This window comes from Astatotilapia calliptera, chromosome 23 (genome assembly GCF_900246225.1).
Source record: "Astatotilapia calliptera chromosome 23, fAstCal1.2, whole genome shotgun sequence".
NCBI classification, from domain to species: domain Eukaryota; kingdom Metazoa; phylum Chordata; class Actinopteri; order Cichliformes; family Cichlidae; genus Astatotilapia; species Astatotilapia calliptera.
This window is the reverse complement of record NC_039323.1, coordinates 37,812,639-37,837,642: the sequence shown is the minus strand read 5'-3', so window position 1 is coordinate 37,837,642 and position 25,004 is coordinate 37,812,639. Positions and strand designations below refer to the sequence as shown.

The following is a 25,004-nucleotide window of genomic DNA, read 5'->3' as shown; positions in this document are numbered from 1 at the left end:
AAGCATAATTCACTTATTGCTGTTGTGTGGGGATCCGTCTTTACCCAAGAGACCCAAAGAACAGCGTGGCTTTTTAGATTTCCAATAATAAGAAACTCCAGCAAGCAGTGAAGCCACCAGATCATGGGTTTTACGGCAAATGCATGTCTACGTTAGAGGGGGACTTTCGTAGTGTGGTCAAACAGTCGCTCGTGCATGTTTCTTTTATCTGAAATATCTGGTTTTGCATTTTCTGTTAGAGAGTTTTGCATGGGTTAAATAATGGTGAGGGATCACTCCTTTCTCGTTTACTTCCTACTTTCTCAATCATAACGCTTGCAGCACCCTCACACGGTGCTGCTCTCAGCATTTCTATGGTGTAATTTCTAGGGGATTATTTTTGTCCCCTGCTTTACTCTGTGGGTTTTAGAAACAGCCCTTCTATGCTACATTTATCATCTCTCAAAATAGGAGAAGCTTCTTCATCCCTGTCCAGCTAAAGCTGAACTAACATTTAGTCGGTGTGCATGAGAGGGGTTATAAAGTATCATTCGTTTCAATTGAGACCTGACAGGAACGTTTGGGAGTGGTGACCTCGCAGTGGGAACTTTTCAGATATGTCAACTGTTTTTTCAACCACATATCAGATTTCCAACATGGCTATGGAGCCCATTATAGCCCAGCTCTGCTCCCATAACTGTCCAAATAGTTTTAGTATGTTTGTTCTCTTGCTTTGCGATAGTCACAATTTCGTTGTACATGTAGAATGAGAATAAAAGGCTATTCTATATGTTAGTGGTGTTAACAATCTTGTCTATGTTTTATCTTCTGAATTAGGAAAATGACATTCAAATGGAACAAGTTCAGACAGGTTTGGTGGCTGCTAGACAGAACATGACATTTAAATGTCATATATGAATACAAATTGTTGTATGTCAGCAGCAAATTACCTCCATACAGCTAGCTTATTTTAAACTAAATAAATATGGAGATATAGTTCTATCAGTAAGTCAAAACAAGAACGTTAAGTCTGTGCTGTCATCTGAACCTTGATTTGTCTTAATCTGTTTACATAATTTCTTCCGTTGCAACTTTGACATAATTCGAGCTAAACATGATAGAAAACCGAGAGAGGCAGCTCTGTGTCTCCAGTAGTTTCAGAGATGTGTTGTGGTTGAAGCCATTTCCTTTAAGCTCTTTGATAATTGTTGCACCGTGACCATGGAAACCATCATAGAGTGGTGGTGGTGGTGGTAGAGATGAGTGGAAGAGAGGGCTTGGGTAGTAAATGAATGAGAATACCTACCTTAATGGAGTAAATGCAATCATGCCGGTCATGTGATGATGTCACATTGACTGTGCAACCATTAGACATCAGCCTTTCGTCAGTGGTTAGGTTTGACTATATTTGACATGTCTGGATGGGGTTTTTTTCATTCTAAGTTAAAGCATAAGACACATATGTATAATAATCAGCTGCAGAAAATTAACAGCCATTTTAGAGTTTCACTGGTGCCTTTGCAGACTTTGAAGCCTTTACAAAACAGACTGAATGCCTGACAGCACGGTCTGTTTAGATTTCCTCCCCCACACTTATTTGCACCAGTAACATTTTACCAGGTGACCACCACGCCTGAATGAGCTTCCGTAGGCTGAGAGTTGGGGCTGGGGGTGGGGGGTAGCCTGCTGCATCTGAGCGCGATCATGTTTCGTCAAGTTGCAGTCGTCAAAAAGAAAGCAGTGAAGCAGGACAAACAATAGGAGCTACTACTTTCAGGTGTGCAGTGTTTTCTCATTTGTATCACAAGCTCGCCACAGTCCCCATGGGGATGAAGCGCCCTGGTTTCCCTCACTTAGTAAGAACACCTTAATCCGGACTGTGCTTTAAAAGAGCATGCTCCACTGTAAGTGTGTTATCGGAGGGCGTGGGACGGCTGAAAATAAAGAAGCGAGGGAACATGGGAAGAAGGGAAGGTGTTCATATTTGAACGGTTAAGAGAATAAAAATACAAGAGTAAAACTGTGAAGGTGGGACTTTAAGGTTGTTTCCTGTCTGTAAACGACAGATCTCACCAGGTAGGGAAGTAGAGCAAAAACTTAAGCCACTTATCAAAAACTCTTATTAGGATTCAAGAGAAGTGTGCCTACTACCTTGATTTAATTTCTTACTCCAGATAAACCTGTCAAGACAGAAAGCAGACATTGAAACATAAATACTAATGCAGCCCAAAGACCTCTTTTTAAGTTTAATGGATCTGTAACTTAACCATAGCTTCCCCCCTCTGAGCTCAGTACATTTGAATTTTTGTGGGAAGCTTCAGTGAACATGAACTTTCTGCCCGTGGCCTCAGTTTGCTTCTCCTCTCTTGTTTTAAAAGATGGGCTCGGCTACATTCCTCAGTGTAATCCTCCCGAACTGGGCCACACCCTGGGCAGAGCAAACATGTGGAGGGGAATGTATGCCGCGCAGCAGGAGTTGGTGTCCCCCCAGGGTCATTCACCCAGACACAATGAGGCACTGACTTGAGCCTAATGTGGGGCTGCAGTGGATGCGGCATGCTTTTGATGAGCCCCTAGGAGACCCCACACTGCTACCGTTCCTTAAACAGGCCTCCTCGTAGGCAGACAAATGCATGCACACACACTATCTTGCCAGTGCAAACCATGCCAAATTTCATTTGATCCATGTGATTTCACCCCCTCCACAGCCCCAGTCTATCTGAAAACATCTACAAAGGTATAGAGATAAGAGTCAGGGAGAGGGAAGTCTGATCAGATCTCTGTTTCCTACTCAGGTCTAGTTAGTCAGTCTGGTCACTCTGTGTGCTGGAAATGTTTAAAAGAAGAACCACAAAAACATTTGTTTATGCATGTGAAAGCATATTACCCACCATTAAACCCCAGTGATAGATCACTGTTATAGTGGGATTTGTAAGGAGTCCTTGAGCAGTGTAGAAAATTCTGTTTTACATCTGGTCACATTTATAGGTCATATGTTGATCATTGAGACTGTGTGTTATAATTTGGTTGATAGTTTACATCCTGTAGAATAGAGCAGGGCGATATGGCCAAAAATATTTATCACGATATATATTTGAAAATTTGCGATAACGATATAACCGACGATATAATTGATGCGAGACAAAATACAACTCCACAACATTACTAGCGCAAAAAGACAACCTTCCATTTATTTTCACTTAAACAAGAAGCTGGTTTTTATGTACATTAAAGCTTTATAAAAATGTAACAGTGCAAATGCAAATTCCTTGCTGAAAGTTTAACCAAAAGGCATTTCCAGTAGAAATGGGCTGACATATCCTGAGCATAATTTTTCGGACCGTAAGGTGCACGGGATTATAAGGCACATTAAGCAAAACAAAGCAGTCAGATAAATCAAACTTTATTAAACTCATTCTTCTTGCTTCCTCCACTTCTGTACCATTGATTCATTAATGTTGAATTCTCTGGCAGCGGCTCTATTCCCATGTTGTTGCAGTATATTAATGACTGACCTCATATTGTGGATGGATTATCTCAGTTGTTCTCCTGACTGAAGTTTGGTCCATTTACAGCATCCTGCCATGCGATTGCATTTGTCTCTAACCATGAAGAACCTTCACGTTAACTTTTATAAGTGGAAAAGTGTTAGTGTTCGTCCTCCAGCTTCACTGTTTATGTTATGCTAACATAGCTGTGTCGCTAGCGATCACGTAGCACATCATTATATACTAGCTAGCCCAACTTCAGTAACCCTACAAACGTCACTGCTGTTTAGTTTCCTGTCTTCATTTATGTTGGAAGTGATAGCAGAGATGTACGTTTGATTTTTTTCAGAAATCTCTCAGTCAGAACATGCAATATCATGCTTAGGTAACTAGCGAAACTAGCGAGCTAACTTCCGCTAGCTTCCTGCTAACTTCTAACTCCATTAAATGTAATAACTTTTTGTTTTCATGGATGCCTGGAAGTTAAACTTTATAGTTACACCTGGTAAAGCAGCAATGCTGATCGTTTTATTAAAGATGAAAGAATTTAGACAGTTTTTAACTCTAAGTGACGCTGCAGTGTTGTTTGACCTGAAGTATACGGAGTTTAGGACCCAGATTACTCCCAGATTTAAGAGCATCTTAGTCCGACAAATATGACAATAACAACGGCCGCTTGCATGTTCTGCAAAAAAAATGTGCTTTGTCGTGTATCTGACGGACAAACACCAAACCAGTTCCACATCACGGAAGTTGCACCATTTTTACAAACCAATTCTGGTTCATCTGTTTCACTCAACAATCGGCCATGTGCGTATGAAAACAAAGGCACTGCGCATGCGCGTTTTACTCCCATTCTATCGCGATATTTCATTTTCCTATCGTTGCCTAACATTATACCGGTATTACCGTGAACGGTATAATATGGCCCAGCCCTACTGTAGAAGTTCAAATGTTGTCTTCTGTGTTATATTATTATATTACATGGGGATCCATTGATGTTAAACAGTCAGTATTAGTTGTTATCGGCGTTGTTACCTGATATCGGCATAACAACATGACATGTACTGACATCTCTACTTGTTGTGTTACAAAAGGTTTGTGCTGACTAAGATAGTCTGATCAAGATGCTTTTATAATTAGTATTATGAAGGAGCATGGCATAGCAATAAAAACATCTGGAGCAGCCAAAACGCTTCCATGTCTTTTAAATTTCATGTTATTCTGACATGTTACATGTTTTTTTAGCTGAAATTAAATTTCAGGTTAAAATTTCACACTACTGCTGTTGATCAGCAAAGTCAACACACGCCGATATTTTAACTGGGCCACCGCTTTGACCCACATTTGTGTTGGTCAGTGTGCTTCAACGTTGTTGTTTGTGTGAGTCTGCCATTTGTAGCTGAAAAACTCCACAATATCAGCTCCACATTTCTCGTTTGCTGCTCTGAGAAATCAGAGCTCAATTGCTGGGATACTGTTGGCGCTGTTGGTTCCAAATCTTGTGCTCTAGCAACAGGATTTTTTGGTGAAAATGTTTCCTTTCCATGTGGGCAGCCAACCTAAAAATAAAACAAGGAGCCAAATGAAAATCATCGGACAATATTTCATGCAATTTTGTGTGGAAATTATGGGTTTTCAGATGTCAGACAGATGAGAATAAGCAGTATTTACTTTTGTTAAAGTAAATGTCAGGAAAAACTGTGTTATTTTATCAAAAATACACCAAGGCGGCTCTGCTTTACATCGCTCCAATCAGTGCTATAATGAGGCCTGATAAACATGTCCAGTATTCAGCACTCTCTGCTTCCCATTCTGCTAATGTGCAGCCTTTGTTATATCACCTAATGGGGTTGTAGTTTTGATCTTGAACTCTATTATGTCTTCTCTTTTAAAAAAAGCAAAAAAAGATGTATGGCATTACTGTTGTTTAATGTCAGATTGAATAGTAGGTGTTCTTCATCCAATGAGCTGCCTGCAACATGATGGAACGACTGAGCACTGAAAATCTGCCCATCTGCTGTACCAGTGTCTCACCTGGTCTCAGTCCACCCACTACCTCTGAGTCATCCTCTTTTTCCATCTCTCTCAGCTGCCCACAGTGCTGATAAAGTACTCCATTTTCTGCATTATTTTTTTTCTGCCTGTGGAAAAAAAAAAGGTAACTTAAATCAGTGCTGCAGAGTCAATGGCATCCTCACATTTGATGATTTCAAAGCCAGCTGGACTCAAACTCCCTTACTGCTGCAGTAGTTGTTGCTGTTGTGAGCACCTCTGCAGTAAAGCAGAAGGCAGATCTATGCCAGAGTGAGGCAGGAGGCATGCTGTGCGGTTGACCTTTAGTATCAGCCCCATTAATTATTGATACGTAGTTTCATCATCACTGAGAGACAGACTCAGGTTTTCTAAGGGTAGCACATATTTACCTGCTTTATTCACTGGAACCTAACCTTAGATTAAAAATGCACTGTATATCATGCTTGAAAAAAAAATCATTATCTTCAGCCTTCTGTGTTTTTTTCCTCCCTTTGGAAGGGCAAGCGATGCCTAGTGGTAGCCGCAGTATGATCACTGTATTGCCAGTGTACTGAAGCATATGGCGTTGGCTGTAGCCCATTTTAAACACTGAAATTAATCGTTTCACTGGGAATGTGTTGACTGCTTCCTCGGGGTTCTTTAATTCTCTGGTGATAAGTAAATGGACAAGCTTACAGAGGCACGGAGTTCAAGATGCTTCCACCCAACCACCCTCAGTTTGTAGGCAGACGCACCTTGGGAGCTGCAAACAGTTAGACAGACAGGCCCAGCTGTCTCCTAGGGGCCAGTCTTTATAATTAGACAAAGATCTCCTTAATTGGCTCCATCTAATGAGGCAACATAAAGGCAATCTTTAGGGGACCTCTTCTTTTTTCCTTTTTTTTGGTTTAAATGACTGTTGGGCTGTGTCAGCGGCAGTTGTAAACCAGTCCTACCATGACATCCCAATCCCTTGTGGAGACTTGTCAGTGCTGCGAACTTCAAAAGCCTACATGTCGGTATGTCACTGTAAAAAAGTCATTTTGCTAATAAAGTAAGCACCAAAAGCTACACTGACAGTGATTGACACTGGGCTTGCATATGAAAAAGAGAAGTGACAATGGAGTGTGCCCTGTGTGAACTCCATTTTAGAAGTGTTCTGACTCATATCCTATTCAGGCTCATTGAGTGGCAGTGACGGACTGCGCAGTAAAAGTGGAATCTGCCATAATTACTTGTCGAAGCCTTCCAATGCGCGCTGCTGCGCTGCAGATACTGATGAGCTAAATGGAGACCCCCATTTTGAGAAATGGCACTTAAAAAGTTGGTGCTTTGTACTGGCACACATAATAAAGAGACAGTCACTTGTCTTATTTTGAGTTAGCATATGGACTGAATTAGGCTGATGAGATCATGCGGGGTTGTGCCTTTGTCTGAAATGGCCGATCGCCCAAACCAGTATGCTGTTGCAGTCAGTGGCACAAGGTTGAGCAGACTATTAATTCAAGGCCAGTCTAGTTTTTTTCTCGAGCATCAAGCTTAATAGGCCAGGCTAAAGCAGCTCTATGATGGAGTAATTTGATAGAGCCTGTCTAGATGAAAGTCTTGGCGTCAGTGTAAATGGCTCCTGTATTAGTGAATGAAAGGCTTAAACTGAGCCTGTTACGCTCCACGTTTTTAATTGCTGGGCTCTACTACAGTAGCTTTGTATGGTTCACGGTTCATAATCATCCTTATGTATCTTTTACCAGCTCCTTAGTTCAGTCACTGTCTAAACAACCTCCCTTTAAGCCAGCTATCTTCTGATTGGCTGCCCCTCACACACAGATCCTGTCTGAAGCCTGAGCTTTTGGCTCACAGGTGTTACCTGTATATATGCAAAGTCATTTTCTGAATCTCCATCATTGTAAAATATGGCAGAATAATAGGAAAAGCACAGTAGGCCCCCTTTATAGCTTTGTAATTAGAAGGAAAGCTAAGAAAACATAGTCATACTCAGCTTATTCAGATCCAGTACTGGTTCTCAAATGATGCTTTGTCGACGCTTCTTTTCTTGGCTTGGCTATGAACTCCCACAGCAACAATAAACTGATGTTTGTTAATAAAGGATGAGCCGTGTTTACTTCCACCTGTGTCCTATTTATGTAGTTTTGGATATCATTCCTAACGGCACTCAAAGCACAAAGTACACACAGAGTGTTAAGTTTGACCTGTGGGAATGGTGCAATATCACTACGCAGAATAGGAATGGCAACTTTTGTGTTTCCTTTGATGCACTAAAACATATTTGGCAGGATGCATCCTTCTGTTCTATTTAAAACCCAAGCTAGAGGTATTATTTGTATTTGTATCACTCTCTTGCCTCCTTTCCCCTACCACAGAGGGTGGCCATACCATAAAGGTCAACTTTAGGTCATAGCAGCATTTCTGTTCCTGTGGGTGGGTGGTTGTATGTTTGGGCCAACAAGGAGCTGGGGGGGGGGGCTTGAAAAGTTCATGGACAAAAGTGAGATGGCCAATTTCACACCCAGCAGATGCCTGCTCCAGTGACCCACAGCGACAGGTGGGAGACACTAATTGGCAGAGCGCACCCTCGCAGAGTTGGCTCAACCCATGGTGGGTGAGGGAATGAAGGTGGAGACAGAGGAGGGTGAGAGTGAAAGAGTAGTGGTGACAGTGGTGAGCATAAATTGGCACCGCAAATTGTCGAAACACGCATGGAAGGAAGAGTGTCAGGTTTAACAGCCGCACGGCTCAGGTGCACACCGCCTGTGATTCATGCCTGTTTCCATCTTACCAAAAAAGGCACATTTTGCATTTGATAAATAAACTGTTGCCGCTCTCTAATGTGGTCCTGTTTGCATTTCCATAGTGCCACTGAATTCAGTTTGCTTTCACTTCCTTTTGGACCTGTTTTCTCCAAGGGAAGTCAAAGCTTCCCTTGGAGAAAACAGGAAAAGGACAAGGTGATGACATAAGTGAATAACGTGATCAATGTGTTTGCCTCGTTCGGACGATTTTAAGATAAAACACACCCTGCAGCTCAAAGGCTGAGTCACTGTGTCACTACCGTGGTTTATTGATCTTATTTCTTTGACCAAAGGGCAGCTATTACTTTAACCAGGTATGAGCACTTCTTCTACTCTGTCTTCCTCAGTGTTCTCAAACTTATGAGGACTGTTTGTATCATCTCCATATGGGATTAGAGCCTCCACAGCCCACAGGAGAGAGAAGAGGCCTCAGTGGCCTCATCACCAGGGCCAACAAACAACCAAGTGATGTTGCTCTTATTCACCTTTGGTTGTGTATAGAACGAAAACACAAAAACAACTTGCGTTTGAAGACACTTTCAAACCTTAAATTATCACTACATGTACATCTAGATTCCACAGTAGTAAATATATAAAATCAGACTTTTGGAAAGCGTGACACAGATATCCAAGTTAGTTGCTGATATAGCTACGCACAATTTATTTCAACACGCTTGTGTGGGTACTTCTTTTGCACTGCAACAGAAATAGTGTACAAGATGTAATAGACTGGAAACTTTGCCCAGTGGAGTGGAAAACAATATGCTTCTGAGCCATAAAAAAGACAAAAAACAATCATTTAGCTGGTTAAAAATCTTAGACTTTACTACATTAAATGAGTGCTCTAGTGCCCAGGATCTAATTTGGTGTTTTAGCAAGGTACTGTATTAACTGAGGCACTTGCAAACAACTCTACAGCTTTCTGAATTCTGTCTGAAAAACAGAATTGACAAGGAGGTATTTTCATTTAAAACAAAGTCAGTGGTGCGTAGTGAGTACTTTTTGCCTGCGGTGCAGGCGAGACTTCTGGCAATAGATAATGCTTCCAGTACCGCTCTAATATGCGGGCCTTTTTGTTTCGCAGCCACTCCCAAGCTATGTTTTCTGCTGGTATCGCCACCCTTTACCATGTGTTCCTTTCATTAAGAACATCAGTTTTATCATCGACCTAGCCAAAGAAAACTCTGGTTTTACTATTTGCCCTTCTGGTTCTTCTTCCGAAGAATTTTTAAAAAGCAATGGCTTCTACGTGAGCACATACACGCCCAATGTACATGAGCAATATTGTGTTGTGTTTTTTCACACATATAGATGGATCTAGAAAGTGTATTAAAATGCTTGCATGAACAGATACTGTTTCTATCTAACTCCCTTTTATAATGTCATCTCTTGATTTATCATCGCGCAATGTTTAGGTTAGTCTGAAACACAGAGTGTGGTTTGTCTTGCTTACCATGTATTTATTAAACATAAATAACTTTCCGACATATGGAGTTTCATCAAAGATACAAGATTATACTCAATAACTGAATTATTAGTTTGATTGTAAAATTAATTCTTGAGTAAAAGAAACTGTCTGGTTTCTTTGTAGGTTGAATCATAAACCTGCACTTCGCAACTTTTTTTTGTCAGCAACCAAAGCTTTAATCTCCAAACAGGAGAGTAAGCAGCCATCCAGCGTTTCTCCCCCTATCTGCTGAGTGTGTTAGAAAGAGGCTTTGATGAATAGATCTCCTCTCTCCCCTCCATCTCATTATCCTCCTTTATCTGTTTTATGGATTTACACAACTCCTCAACATGTTCTGACATGCGGTCGATAGTGTCAGCAGAGAAAGAAGATGTAGGCTAGCCTTTTTTTTCATGTTCCCACATTATTTTATTTATTTCATTAGCAGTTGTAGCTGATTTGTGCTATTTTTGCACCACTGTGGAGTAGTTTTGCCTTTGATCGCTAGAGAATGATTGAAATTGTATCTGTCAACAAATGTAAAATTAGGAAATTTAAAAAAGAGCCTACCGGCTTTCTGCTATTTCCTCTTGGGGATGTGGCACAGTTCTTTTCAAACTAGGCCATCAACATCATATAACCTATTTCTATGATGTCTTTCACCAATATGGCTAGTTGAAGTTAGCTGTAGGACTGCCCTCATATCATTGCAGAGCTGACAGGATGAGCATAGGGAAATGACAGCTTGTTGAAAGCAGGTTAATGCCTCCGTCTTCTAGCTGTGACTCACTTATCAACAGACTGAGAGGTGGCAATGTCATAGCTGAGCCTTTCTTTTGGATAGTATATAGTTTTAGACGTGTATGGGAAAGTGAGACAGCTGCTTCACTTCAAACACGCTGTATGATTGTGCCCAAGTGTCTATGTCAGCTTCCTCGCCAATCTCCCTCTATGTGTCTTATTGATACTTGTTTACGTTTTTGTGCGTACAGAGTAAATGAGCTCTGCAGGGTGGGTTTCATGTCTCAGCAGGTCACAGATGATCAGATTAACTGAAGCAAGGCTTCAGCCTCCAGCTGGATTAGCAGCGGGAACCGGGGCTTTGCAGGTGCCTCGCAACGGTGCCACTGCAGCCACACTTTGAACGTTGCCTCCTCAAAAGACGGTTACAATACTCACACTCGTATCCAACATAGTTAGTTATTATAGCCATCAGCTGAATGCTGATAGGCTTCTTTTTTTTCCGCTGCTCCACGACTGCACAAAAGCTCCTCGATCCATACCCTAGATGGTTAAACTATAGGTTGTTTTCACAACCTGCAACAAGTATATATATCACAGCTCCTGATAGAAAATTGTTTATACCCTGCAGACTATTTAACCACAGTAGCGCAGAAAATTAATGAAGACCCTGTGTATTGATTAAGAACATTTTGTTTTTCATTTCTCTCTCATGAAGTCAGGCACATATTGACTACCAAAACATCTTTAGTGTAGTGTTTATTTGTAATTCTAAGTAGGAATTTAGACAAACAACTCCAACATTTTCTTGAACTGCCTGATCTGCGGTGTGAGTCAGACTGTCTATAACCCTTCTTCCATTGATTAGTGAATTTCTTTGAAGGCTGAGCATTTTGGCCGTGTCATCTCATTGTTTGGAAACCAGACGTAATGATCATTGGGACACTGCATACTGCATTCTTGTATTTTGCTCGTTTGTGTTGTTGTGTTTGCACATCTCTGTTGCTTGTGGGGCTCGCACACAAGAATTTCACTCACATGTGCTGTGCCAGTGTGCCTGCACATGTGATGTGACAATAAAAAGTGATTTGATTTGATTTGATTTGATTTGATACTTGTGTGCTTGCAGCTTGTCAGTCACATGGTAAAGCAAATTCTGCCATATCTTCCTCGTTACCTGCTGGTCATTAGAAATAATGCATTTTAAAGGCACTTTCTTTTTATAGAGTTTTATGGATTTAACTAACTGAAGACTCCCAGTGCATTTCTGTGTCATGAGATCATGGGCATGTGATTTTCAGCTGATGCACAACGTGCTGCAACTGTTCAGAGATGTTACCACACAGACTTATAAGGACACAGTGTGATGAAATTTCGATGTGTTCTTTGTTCTTGTTTTGTCCAAACAAGAAAAATGAACACATCCAGTTGCTGAAGACATTTGATCAGCAAGGACAGGCTTTATTACACTCCTCAGATGGAGGTGGGAGTGTTTAGATTTACGGCCTGTGGGAGAAAGATTCATGATATCCAGGCATCCCAGGACAAACAAGAAAGGAAGAAACAACACACTTTATATCACCTTAATCCCACTCTCCCACTCTCTGTCCTTCCCCCCCCTCTTCTTGGGTAATCTCAAGCGTGTCAGCAACACTACCACTTGTTCATCTGAGGGATTATAGCTCATGAAACAAAGGCACTTAATTACTGCTGAGGCAACACATGTCTTATGTGTGTCTTGGGCGAAGGTGAAGAAAGCAGACGCTTCTAAAATACCAAGTCTCTGTGCTCTACAGTGGTGTTTTCTTTTCTGTATATGTTATGCTAAATAGAGTTGAGCAGAGTACAATCAGGCGTGAAAGGAAGTTTGGAGTTGCCACAGTTTTTAAGTTTAAATGACTAGTTTTCCTCCCGCTTTTCACCATTGATTCCTGTTCTCCATTACCAGGCTAAATGTAAACAAAAAGCCTCTGGCTATCATTTCATAATGGGTTTTCAGTGTTTCCTGCTGTCCCGGGGCCTCACCGCTTCAAACAGACCCATTAGCCCAAACAGATCCATTAGAGCCTAAAAACAAAACAAGATCCTTAAGAGGGAGCATTCTGTGGGTTCAAGGATAAAGGGAAGCCCTGTCCATGTGCATCTAGCGCCTCACTACTTTACCGGCTGCTGGGATCACTGGGTCTGCTTTTTTTCCCCAGTCTTCTGAGCACCAGAGTGCCTGTCCTGTTGGTGTCTCATAGCTGGGGGCTTTCACCAAAGTACTTTCCTCTAACTGTTACAGGCTGACCCATAACCAGCTGTTAGGGTCCTTGGAACAAGACACTATTGGAGTAAACTAAGAGAGGAGAGAAAGAAGGACATTATGAACAAGTGCAACTGGGTTTTTTTTTCATGGATGCCCTAGAAAAAGCAAAATGTGTTGAGTGTTGAGGGTTCAAACTAAGCTAAGCTTTCAGTACTGTAAGTGTTGCAAGCCATGAAATGTTCTCATTTGGATATTTATAGCTACAAGTGCAAATACCTGTAAACCAAACACCCAATGAAAGGAAGACCACAAGTCATTTCTCAACAATGTAAATGGCTTAGCATTAAAAGGCTGGATATAAATGGCACACTGCTGAGACAAGGCACTGAAGGAGAGAGAAAAGAAGGAGATATGTGGGAATGCTGAGAGACAAGAGAGAGCGAGTGCCTTTCCACCCCCTTCTTGCTGGTCAGTTGGGTTACAACAGGTTCTTTGGCTATGCTGTAAAAGGATTACACATATCACAGGCTTCACGTCAGAATAATTTGAATCAGTTTCTCACAGCAGCCCTCCTGCTTTCACGCTGAGAAGGACAATCGGATAAATGTGGGGAAGAAGACATTGTTACAGCTTCTCTGATGGACGTCCTGTCGGAAAAAAGGCAGAAGCTTTTTTTTAAAGCAATGTCTGCAGAAGCTGCCTTTGTGAGCATTTTAGTGTCGTTTTTGTGGTTCGCCAAAGTCAGCTAGGTATGTTGGACTTTAAACATTATCAGTTAGAGTCCCATCTTTGTGACTTTTCACTTCTAAAGTCTTCAGCCATCATGTAGCCAGTGGCTGGTTTGTGCTGACCATGCATGTGTTTAAGCTCTTTTCCCCATGATTTTCCTCCCTCATTGTTTCTTCAGGATTGCAGTCTGCCAATATTGCCAATCACACTGTCATTGATCATGTCACTGAGAGCTACTCTCACGTCAGAAAGACATCACGAGGGCTTAGATATGTACACAGCTTCTCTGTGCTGCTGGCGAAAACTGGGGGGGATTAATGGAGAAATGCATGCACACTCACATCTCAGGACCCTTAAGATTCAACACTACCTAATTGATCAGTATTGTTTTTTTGTTTTTTTTCTCGGTTTGAGGTGTTGATGTGCGAAAGAAAAGCAATGCTTCATTTCGAGCGTATCAATCTGGGATAAGCACCAGGGCCCTAGTTTACCCATTAAGGCTGATTGGAACCACAGGAGTGTAGCATAAAGGCGGGTTGCCAGACATCTTTGCAGTGGCATTTTCAGCTCTTCTGTCGGCCTATAGGCAGCTCCTCTCTGTCTCCAGCAGTGCTGAGCATAGAGCGCCCATTGAGGGCAAAATGCAAATGTTACAGTGGTGAACGGAGGGGCCCACAAGTGAAGCGCTATTCTGTGGAGGGGGTGGAAGACTGGCCCTCTGTGTCTGTGCCACCCACAGACACACAACAGTCATCACTCTGACCATTCAGCCGGGGCTGATGAAGGAGGCGGGGTGGCGTTGTGGAAGGGGTTTCTGCCACTGATGAAGATGCCAGGGTTATACATGGGCCGTTTGAGCCAGTGTTCCCTGTGAATTTATTTTACACTTCACTAATGTGTGCCACCTCCAGAAGTGGCTGTAGTGTAATTATGGCTTTGTAATTGTAGTAGTAATTATCCTGTGTAAAAAAAATAGTAAAAAATAGTTTTAATTTACCTTTTGTTCGATTTGTTTTATTGCTTTAAGTGACAATAGTAGCAAATTAATTTAAGTGTGGCTCTGAATCAGGTGCTTAGCAGCCACAGCTGACTCAGAAGATAATTAGACTTTGCTGTGGTGTACCTAATCATTTGTCTTTTCACTGTGGAAGTGCATCCAGACATCCAAAGTTGACCGTGGAAAAAAAAATAAAAAAGGACAAAAATCACAACAAAGTAGTTCAGCACTGGCAGTTTAAAATGTGCATCACACAGTCAGAGGATGTTTTCTGTAGGCTTAGCCCTGCCTCTGTGTATCTGTGAGTGTTGCAGTGTGATAGCTCTGTCATGTTTGTGTAGAAGCACTGTTGTACCCTCCTCAGCACTTTGTCACTGTGTAAAAAGGTTTGTGTGTGTGTGTATGTGTGTGTGTTTTGTGTTCTCATACCAGCGTGTTTGCTGCAGTAAATGTTTGCCGTGTGTTTTTCTCTCCCACTTTGCCTTTTGCTAAAGGTTTGTCAACTGTGTGGCCATGACAGATTGGGAGCGTGATCAGCGGATTGCTGAGAAAAATTAGTTATCCTTCTTTTTCAGTGCCATGAATGATAACAAGACAACAGTTTAGGTCTGCAAATAACACGCTTTTTATTATATATCAGTCTGTAGATATATGTTTAAAGTAAGGCACACATTGTTTAGGCACTCGAGACAAACGCCAGACAATGTCTGAGATCTTCAGACTTATCCTCATTAAGTAAAATGATAATATGGTAAATGTGACATAGTAGCAGTTAATATAATACAAAGAAAAAAAAGCTTTTAACATTGTTGTTTGATTTCCATGAACAACTGAAGGAGCCGCAGTGGGTGAAGTGAGTGTAATCCTAATCTGTTTATGAAATTAGGTCTCTTTATCCCCTTCCCCCTCGGAACAGCCCTAACGTGGAGCCCATTTGTATGGGCAATAATCGTATATGAAAACTTGGCAAACAGTAAGTGCTGTTTTGTTTTGTTGGCAATGGCTGTGGGGATTTGAAGGACATCACTGCAAGTAATATGTTTTATCAGCTCTCGAACTGAGGCTTTATGTCAGGTGAAAGCAACCACTAATTTATCTTTGATCTCGCCTTCATTGTCATTTGTTTCTCACTGCGATGCAAATAATTATCCAATCTGAATCAAAGCAGTTATTAGTGTATCCCAAAGCATGGATCACAGCATTCATCCATACAAGGGCAACCCTGCAGCCTGCAATAAGAAATTGCCATGTGAGCGATCCTCGAGAAAGGTATAATTTTGCAGTGTAGCTATGGCTACACACCAGCGGCCGGCGTACGAATCACAGAGGTGCCGTGGTGCTTTCAAAGATCCTTTTCATAGACAGCTGCTCAGAGGCAATGCCCACGATGAATGGATTTCTGCTCTGCTCTGAGTGGGTAGCTTAGACAGAAGGCATAGTGCACTTGGCCTGTGCGTGTGTGTGCGTGTGTGTCTTTCTGTGTGGGAGTTTGTGTATTTGCATGTGCCTGCCACCCTCTCAAAGGATGAAGGCTTAAAACCAGATGATGGCACAGCACTGTCATCAGCCACAGCTTTTTAGCACCGTCATCGATGCGTTGGTGAACCAGCTCACTGCTTAAACCATAAGCCATAAACACGCTTCGTTTTTATGTGCGATGCAGCGGTGCCTTTCCACAAAGCTTACCTCATCTTATGTGCTTTGAATCATCAAGTGTGGCATTTCAAACTGCAGCCTGGACCCTTCATTCATGACCATCATTATCGCACTCCCAAATTGATATGTGTAGCCATCACTAGATCGTAACTGCAATTTGCCTTGCCATATTTTATTTAAGCAAGAATTATTATTATCATGTCTGCGATTAAGCATATGTTAGATCTTCATCCCTCTTTGCTGCTGTGTCCAATTACCAAAATTACCACCTGGATGAGTATAATGAATATTCTATGTCTTGGGGTGTACGTTTTTATTAACCTTCTCTTTGCTTTGAACTTTTCAGCATTAACTATTATGTCTCCATGTCTAGATTTAGCCTGTAATAGTCTTAGATTCACTGACCTTAAACATCTAGTCTGAACACAGCTGAAATTCTTTTAAATGACCTCATTTCTTCTTGTGTCTGAAACCTAATGTTTTACAAGCCGTTTTGAGGCTCAGTTAAACGTATTTATAGCCCATTCATATTCCGCTTATGATTATCCAAAGAGAAGGTTAAGCTCTTAAAAGACACTCAATAACAGAAAAACAAACTCTGACACTTTGACACGTTAAAGGTAAGGCTGTGTTCACACCAGCTTTGGTAATCAATCTAAAAGATTGCAGCCTTTCATGCGTACTCATACACAATAATCAAGACAAGTTTCATAGCAATAAAAGCCAATGTGCAGTTGGGATGCATCAATATATTGGCTTCATGTAGGTATCACCCAGTATCGGTCCTGTTGGCTGTCAAATCAGTTTTATTAAAGCTGTGGTAGACAAATTGTGTGCTGTAGAGCTTGAAGACTTTTAAACAGGTCAGTAAATTATTTTAAGATTAATTTATTACCGTAAAACAAAAAGGTGAATAAATAAGAACAAAAACAAAATTAAAAGACTGTAAAAATATTGTTATCTATATCGGCCAAATTGGTATTTTAGTATCTTGCAGCCTTGAACTTCACAGTCCAAGGATCCTCACTGCACAGTATTATGAGTGTCTGATGTGGTGTCTTGAGACCCCATTACTCAAACTGGTCTTCATGGATCCCATTTCACATTAGCAACCGGGATTTATTAAGTAAACTTTGACTTCTATCAAAGGTAGCTAACTGCCTAGGGGCCTTAGTCCCCAACACACCCTTACCTTACACACTTATGCCGAAACATGTTTTAACATCTGCTAACCTTTGAGTTTTTAACTACTTCAGTCCCACGGATCTACATAAGTTGTATGACTTTTGTGTCACTATAAACTTTTAATGTCTTTTGAGATTTGACACGGTAACTAACAACAAAAAGAAGAAAAAAAGGTCTGATATGCATAAACTGCAACTCTGGGTCCAGAAAAATATCTGCAGATTAGTTTGTGATATTTTCCTGCGAATATCAGGATAATTTGTTTTAAAAACTGTGGCACCAAATGTCTTTTATCAATTATTTTTGGTAATAATTCCAAAAATGAATAGATCCAGATCTCAATCAATTATACAAGGTGCTTTTAAGATCTCCACCGCTGATAAAAACAAATATCATGCAGATCTGTCAATAAATTTTTGAGTAATCCTGCTAACAAATAAAAATTTCTTGCTGGGGAAATTACTGAACATTGATTATTCTGCTTTAAACACCACTGTAAATATAGGCGGAGATCGATATAGCTTACGTACACGAACTATATCCCGCAATCTCCTGCAAATAAGGGATGTTTATATAATAAATTCGAGCACTGAATCCTTTCACTGTGTTTAATAGTACTGGGTCTTCTATTGCCATGGCAGCCCTGAAACTACTTATTTTTATTGCTTCTTCTTCCACCTACAGACTAGATGAAAACTGGGATAAATTAAAACAAATTTATGCAAAGACCAAGCACAATGCTGTGAAAGATCGTGAATAGATCAGTAAGAAAATGCTCTTAAATAAAGTTTGACGAGATAAAAGGAGAAAGTTCTACAATTCCAAGGCCTGCATTTAGTAAGAATCACAAAACAAGGAGCTTCGCCACCATTTACCTCATCGCTTTAAGTGAAGACTAATGACGAGCATTTGCAGAAAGCATATGTCATTCACTGGCTGTAGATGAACCGAATATGGAGCAGAAAGTGAGGTAATGGCTCCAGAGTGCAGTCTGGAGTGAACTGAGCGACATAGTGTGCGGTGAGGGTCTGTGGTGTGTGTGTTTTTTTGCGTGTCTCTTTATTTGTGTCCGTCTGTGTCTGTGATCTCTGCGGGGCGCGATATTGATGCTGCGCTTCCCCGCAGACTCGGTTTGGGATGCTGTCCAGAGCTCAGCTTCAGCACCAGCTCCCTTTCTCACACACACAGAGTTATACCCGCCCACACATTTTCTCCTGCACGCACAGACACACACATGCACAGTTACACCTGCCTACGCATCCTCTCTTGTGGACACAGAGACACAAAACACACATAGAGCACCGACACACACCTTTTGTCACTTTTGACTATGGTGGCGGTGCATAAGGCTTCAATTAGTTTGGACACCTCTGAGGTTTTTGGTCCAGCACTAACATTATTCCTCTGATCTGGACAGGCCTGAATGGAGCTGAGTACAACAGTGTGTATATCCATTAGCCTGCATCCCTAAGCCGGTGTGTGTATGTGTGTGTGTGGGTGATGCTTGTTGCGATTGAGAGATTTAGTATGCGTATGTGTGGGCAGGTGTGATTTTGTGCGTGTGAGCCATGAAGGAGGAGGGAGGTAGTGGCTGCAGTGAGCCAGCTCTGACACCAGAGCCGGCTCACTGCAGCTCTGACACCAGGTTTTAGAGGTCAGTCTCTTTTGACTCATAGTTCTGCACCCAGGTCTCTGAAAGTCTTGAACCTGGGATCAACTTTGTTTGTATGTATCTTATTACTCATGTGAAAAAGTGATTGCAAAGGAGCCTATAGTGTTTACAGACTTCATATCCTTTGTGGCTTTGCTCTCTTGCGCTTCCAATCAGTTGTAATTGGAACAACACTAACAGTGTGTTTGGGAGTGCCTTTTAATATCTGCCACGAAGAACAGAATAGCAGGATAGTTATATTGGTTTTTGCTTTGATGAGACTTGAAGAGACTATTTATTTAGCAGCTTTGCATGAATCATAGTTAATAATCATTCATGTATATTTTGCCATGCATATAGGATTTTTAAAACCGATACAGATACATTTGGTGATTTAAACCTCAGATATTCCAACACAAAAAACAGGTCTGAAACAAAGTATTTTAGCTCCTTTCCCCCTCACTTTTCTTCTGACTGGCATCCTCCTTGTAAAATTTGAAGCAGCAGGTGGGTGAACCCCTTCGATGCTCACAGTTATAGTCTCCCTGAGATGACCATTATAAAGGTTCTCCACTCAGTTTGATATCAAACAGATCCAAGAGTAGAAAAACTTTATTAAACTTAAGTCTGAAACTGAGTTACTACTTTATATCAATTGCTTGTACATACACAGACATCAACTCTACTACTGTAACAGTATACATAAGACAGATAATAGGCCTCCTAAGTTGCTTAGCAGCGACAATTTGCACATGGGTTTCAGTCACGCATATATAATATATATAGATCATGTACTAATAATCACAACTATCATTAGAATGATAATAATATCAGGAGACTGATATAATATTTATACATTCCCCACTTAACTTGAAGCTGGCTGTTTCCTTTTTTTTTGTCTGTCATTGGCATTTTCACAATTCACTGCACTACTCAGCTGGAGTCCCCCTACCCTGTCAAATATAATACACATCATTGCACACGCCAGACCGCCACAGTACATGAGACACATCCTGTGTGTAGCTTTGCCTGGTGGTTTGTTGTCATTTTGTCTGTCTGGGTATGGATGTAGTGTTTGAGAGCAGCGCTTGTGTAATTAAACTCAGTCATAACCGATCACTGCGTGGAAGCTAGGCAGACCTGTCATACTTTCATATAGAGGAGTGATGAGTATGATAATGCTAATCAGGCCACTGTGGTGACGCTCATCTGTGTCATGGAGTTAAAGGGGCATTCGGACAAAGCAGCAGAGCCGTTTGTGCGAGACTGCGCTAAGCTTAGCTCAGTTACCTCTTCTCTCGATCACATTCACCAAGACTTGCCGTGTCATGCCAGATGTGTCATCTCTCCTGTTTTCTCCTTGACCTTTGTCCTCTCTGCTAATTCCGAACAGTCTGTTCTGCCCACATCTTTTCTTCTTCTCTCCTCGCCTTTATGTACCATCTTCCACATAGCTCCAGAGTCCTTTTTCATGCTACCATTCACTTTGTCGCTCCCCCCTGACCTCTCCTCTCCCCTCTCTCTTCCACCCACTCTCGTTGCAGTAAGCACAGCAGCCTGGATCCATATTGGATTATTGTGTTTGCTGTTAGCCTCTGGGTTGACAGTGTAATTGCCTTTATCCACCATGGCCTCTGCAAGCCTTACCCCCCCCCCAAATCTGCAACGAATACTAGGTAGACAGTGTGTCCATGTTGCAAGCATGACCTTTTAACCTTCCAGTTAAAAACCTAGTAGATCAAATGGTAATCATCTTCCATAGCGTTGTTTCTGCTCAAAAGCACAAACCATCCCCATGAATTTCTGTTTCACACTCTGTATGAATATGTATGCTGCCTTCAAGCACCTGATGTTTTGGAGTCAGTGCCCACGTATCTGCCACATCCTCAGGCAGGCCCACAGCCTAGTCACACTCAGCTTTATCAACAAAAAACTGGCTGCTTTTCTGTTCATGCTGTTGATGAGAGAGTTGAAGTTTTCGGACCATTAACGACTTGTTTTGTCTCCCTCGCCCTCTCGCCTTCCTCTCCCCCATCACATTTGTTTACTTGTGCTCAGGGTCGCTGCACACGAGAGAACTGCAAATACCTCCACCCACCTGCTCACCTGAAGACCCAGCTGGAGATCAACGGGCGAAATAACCTGATCCAGCAGAAGACAGCTGCCGCCATGTTGGCTCAACAAATGCAGTTTATGATCCCCGGCACCACCATGCAACCTGTGGTTAGTGTGAACTCGCTACTGTGGGAATTGATTGTCTCTCTGAGAAAATAGCAGTGAATTCCATTGTCGTGATTAGCATTAAAAAGTTTGGCGTCAAGCAATGCGATTCACTGACTTTATCCAGTCTTTGGTAAGGTACTTTATTGTTATCTAAACTCTCAGATTTGACTGTTTTTAGATTACGTCTCAGGCTTGGAAGATCAGAAATTTTTTCTTCGCTTTTGTAATGCCCTTGTGCAACGTACAAAAAGTCCCCAGCTGTCCTCAGGGAGTTGCTCAGCAGCCAGCCCTATACTGTGGTTGCACTGGGTAGCTGCCAGGTGTGACTTTGTTTAACTGCATCAGTTTAGTGCTAGGTGTAACAAAAAAAGAACGTGCATGCTCAGCAAAATCTTCCTGGGATACATAACGGTTAAAAAAAAACAAAAAAAAACTGAACCTCCTCTTGTTTCTACTCTCACACTCCTCTCTCTCTTTTTTTTTCTCAAGCCGATCCCTTTCCCACTCTCTCTCTCTCTACCTGCCACATTCTCTCCCCAGCTGCACCCTCTGTCCATTTGCCTTTGGTGTCTCTTTCCCCCTTACTTCTCTCTTTCTTTCTCATCTCCATACCCTCTTACTGCCTTTCACCCTCCACTTCCCACTGTCCCTGCCTACATCCATCATCTTTCAGTTCAGCATTTTTTTTATCTATCCTTACCATTTTAATTAAGGATGTGAAAAATAGCTACTGAAAGAGCAGTCATAAACATGTCGTTTCTCTCCATCTGCAGCAGACGTTTCCAGTCAGCCAGGGGCTGGGGTCCAGCGCAGGTTTAAGCTACACACCCTACCTGACTCCCATGTCCCACAGCATGGGTCTGGTGCCAACAGACATCCTGCCCAGCACTCCGGTTATCGTCCCCGGCAGCCCGCCCGTCTCCGTGACCGCTGGCTCTTCCTCCAACCAGAAACTTCTGCGTACTGACAAGCTGGAGGTGACCCATCCAATCAGAATTCTCCTGCATGGCACTTAATCATAGTGAATGTACTCTTTGAGGCTGTGAAGTGTAATTAGTGTAGCATCTTACTGTGATTATAAATGAGTATCCTTTACAGTTCAGGAGCTTTTACAGGACCCTCTGTGATGCAGTACTTCCAAAAACATGTCTGCTCTCTCCAAAGATTTTCTTTATACTGGTAAAAAATGCAAACTACTTCCTTTAATTTCCACAAGAGTTTGCAGCGATGAAAATACAGCCATATACAAACTCTCCACTTTGAATTAGCTTTTTTAAATGCGCTACTTGTAGTATAATTTACCTTAGATAATGACCTGAAAGGGTAAGCAAGTTTTTAGCATTCTGTTTTATAAGCAAGTTATAAATGACGTGAATAAATACACTTTGAAGTTGCCTTGGAATGAGTCCAAATAAACAATTCAGGCTCTGAAAAAGTTAAGTGGGAGCAAAACAATTAAATCTCAAATCATGTTTCTTTTATAAAAAAAAAAAAAAGAGGCTGTGAGATTTGTAACTGCGGTAGCTGTTTTATAACCAGCACGTATCCAGGCTTTGTCTTTCAGGGGGGGATCATTTTTCATGGAAACATCAGTATTAGGCTCCTCTCCTCATAGATCTTTATATCAGCTGTGTCCTTGAACACAACTTAAGGGGTATGATTTTGTTATGCCTTGTAGAAGTAATAAATAAGATGGTGTTATTGAAGATTTTGTAATTGGAATTTTTTCAAGATAAACTGCTACTTGCTAGACAGACGCAGTTCGGCTGGGACGCTTTCAGCAACTTCAGCCATCTCCATCTGCCCCCCTGGCAAACTACGCTGAATGAGAATAGCTCTGTGATTGTGAGGCAGTGGAGTTTTTTTTGTTTTTTTGTTTTTTTACCCCGCTATATTTATAAAGATAAACAATAATCTCCCTAAGACCTAGAGGTGATGTGTAGGTGTGTGCCTGTATGTGTTTTTCTGCAGAGTGCTATCACTTAGCAACTGAATGAAGCAGCCTCTAATGAAACAGTATCCCTCTGAGACACTTACATACTCCCCCACAAAGCCATCGTGCACACGTGTGTGTGTATATGTCTGTGTGTGCCTGTATATGTGTGTGTGTCTCAGTCCTAGAGTGGAAGTCAAAAGCAGATCCCTCCTGTGATTACGCCCAAGCCTCTGAACAGTTGAACACACACACTTAGGTTTTGTTACGTTTTGTTGAGCCCTTTTCACACTGTGTCCAAAACTAATTAATAGCCTTATTTAAAAAAAACAACAACAAATAACACAAAATTATGTTTTTTCATTTTTCCCTTTTTTAATATTATGTGTATCACATATACGTTTTATTTTGGGGGACGCTGAGAGAAGATTGTTATTGCAGTTATCTTCTTTTTGGAGAGAAGCGCATCACTATGAATAAATCTATATGGCAAATGTTTATACAGTATCTCACAGTGTGCTTTTAATATTCTCCCATATATGTAATATATTATTTATTAACCCGCTGTGCTGCTTCTCACACTCCTTACACTCACATGAACCACTGCAGCCATAATTCATTATGTGTTGGTAATTGTTATTGTAGTTATCATATAGGCGTTGTGTGAAAAAAAGTCTTTTTGCTCTATTATGCAGTATTAAACTTGGAGGATGATTATGCTTGTAAGCATTATCAGTGAGAGCAATGTAAAAAGAGCAAAAGAGCAATCTCTTATTGAACAGAAATGCATGCATTCTGTTGTTTTTGATCATCTGATCAACAGAAATGTAGGTAATATTTGAGTAAATGATGCCCAGCATTAATGGCTTTGACATCTTTTGGGTGTGTCAGAAGCTTTTCTCGACTGGAAAATCCCTGATGTTTCAGGCTTGTCATAGTTAAAACAGTCAGATGACAAAATTTCAAATCCTTAAAGATAAATCTAATAATCTTATCAAGATTTTGATGTCTGCTTGAGTCATCTTGCTTTAAGATGACAAGAAATATAAGGAGCCGCTGCTAGCTAAAGCAATGAGAGCAGCCTTGTTTTGTTTCCTGACATGTACTGAAAGCTAAAGCATTCACTGTTTTGTCTCCTACGTGTGTTTGTTTCCTCTGTGTGAACGTGTCCATGCGTGTCTGTCTGTGTGCGTGTGTGTCCTTGTGTGCGTGTGACTGTCCCGCTTCCAGGTTTGCCGCGAGTTCCAGCGGGGCAACTGCGCTCGCGGCGAGACAGACTGCCGTTTCGCCCACCCGAGCGACAGTCCCATGATCGACACCAGCGACAACACGGTCACCGTGTGCATGGACTACATCAAGAGTCGCTGCTCTCGCGAGAAGTGCAAGTACTTCCACCCCCCCGCCCACCTGCAGGCCAAGATTAAGGCCGCCCAACACCAGGCCAACCAGACAGCTGTGGCTGCGCAAGCTGCTGCCACAGCTGCAGCCATGGTGAGAGTACAGCCCACCTTCTGTGTCTCGTGGCTTCACAGCAGTAGAGCAGGAAAGACACAAACATACTAGTTTCACAAGGTTTCTGCTTGTTTAGTGTTTATAGTGGAAGAGCTTGTAACATTTAGATGGGCTGTTTTATAGCTCTTATATACAGCATACCTGGAACTTTCTAAGAGTTGAGGCTGTGGAAAACTTTTATACTTTTTTCTATTATTTGTGCATCAAATAAATGATGATTGGAAGTTTTATGGATAGACATAAGAAGCACAACATAATATATACAGTATATCGCAGTGAAATCAAATTTATTATAGCAGAGGGGAGGTGGTAATAAAACTGCTGTGCCTGGTGCTACCTGCCTTTATACAAATCACATAATGTTTCAGATCAAGAGACCCTTCTGAGTA

The 25,004-nt window shown here is 41.5% G+C and overlaps 1 protein-coding gene across 15 annotated transcripts in view; it reads left to right on the top strand.

The window, feature by feature from the left end:
- The window catches only part of mbnl2 (muscleblind-like splicing regulator 2), a 50,697-nt gene that overhangs the window by 14,503 nt on the left and 11,190 nt on the right, over positions 1-25,004 (top strand). For 14 of the 15 annotated variants that reach the window (XM_026159238.1, XM_026159237.1, XM_026159236.1 and 11 more), the window contains 3 exons: positions 21,006-21,170; positions 21,944-22,147; positions 24,334-24,594. In XM_026159238.1, the coding sequence (XP_026015023.1) occupies positions 21,006-21,170; positions 21,944-22,147; positions 24,334-24,594 (630 nt within the window). The remainder of the gene's footprint in view (positions 1-21,005; positions 21,171-21,943; positions 22,148-24,333; positions 24,595-25,004) is intronic. The other variant, XM_026159241.1, reaches the window with a different exon arrangement.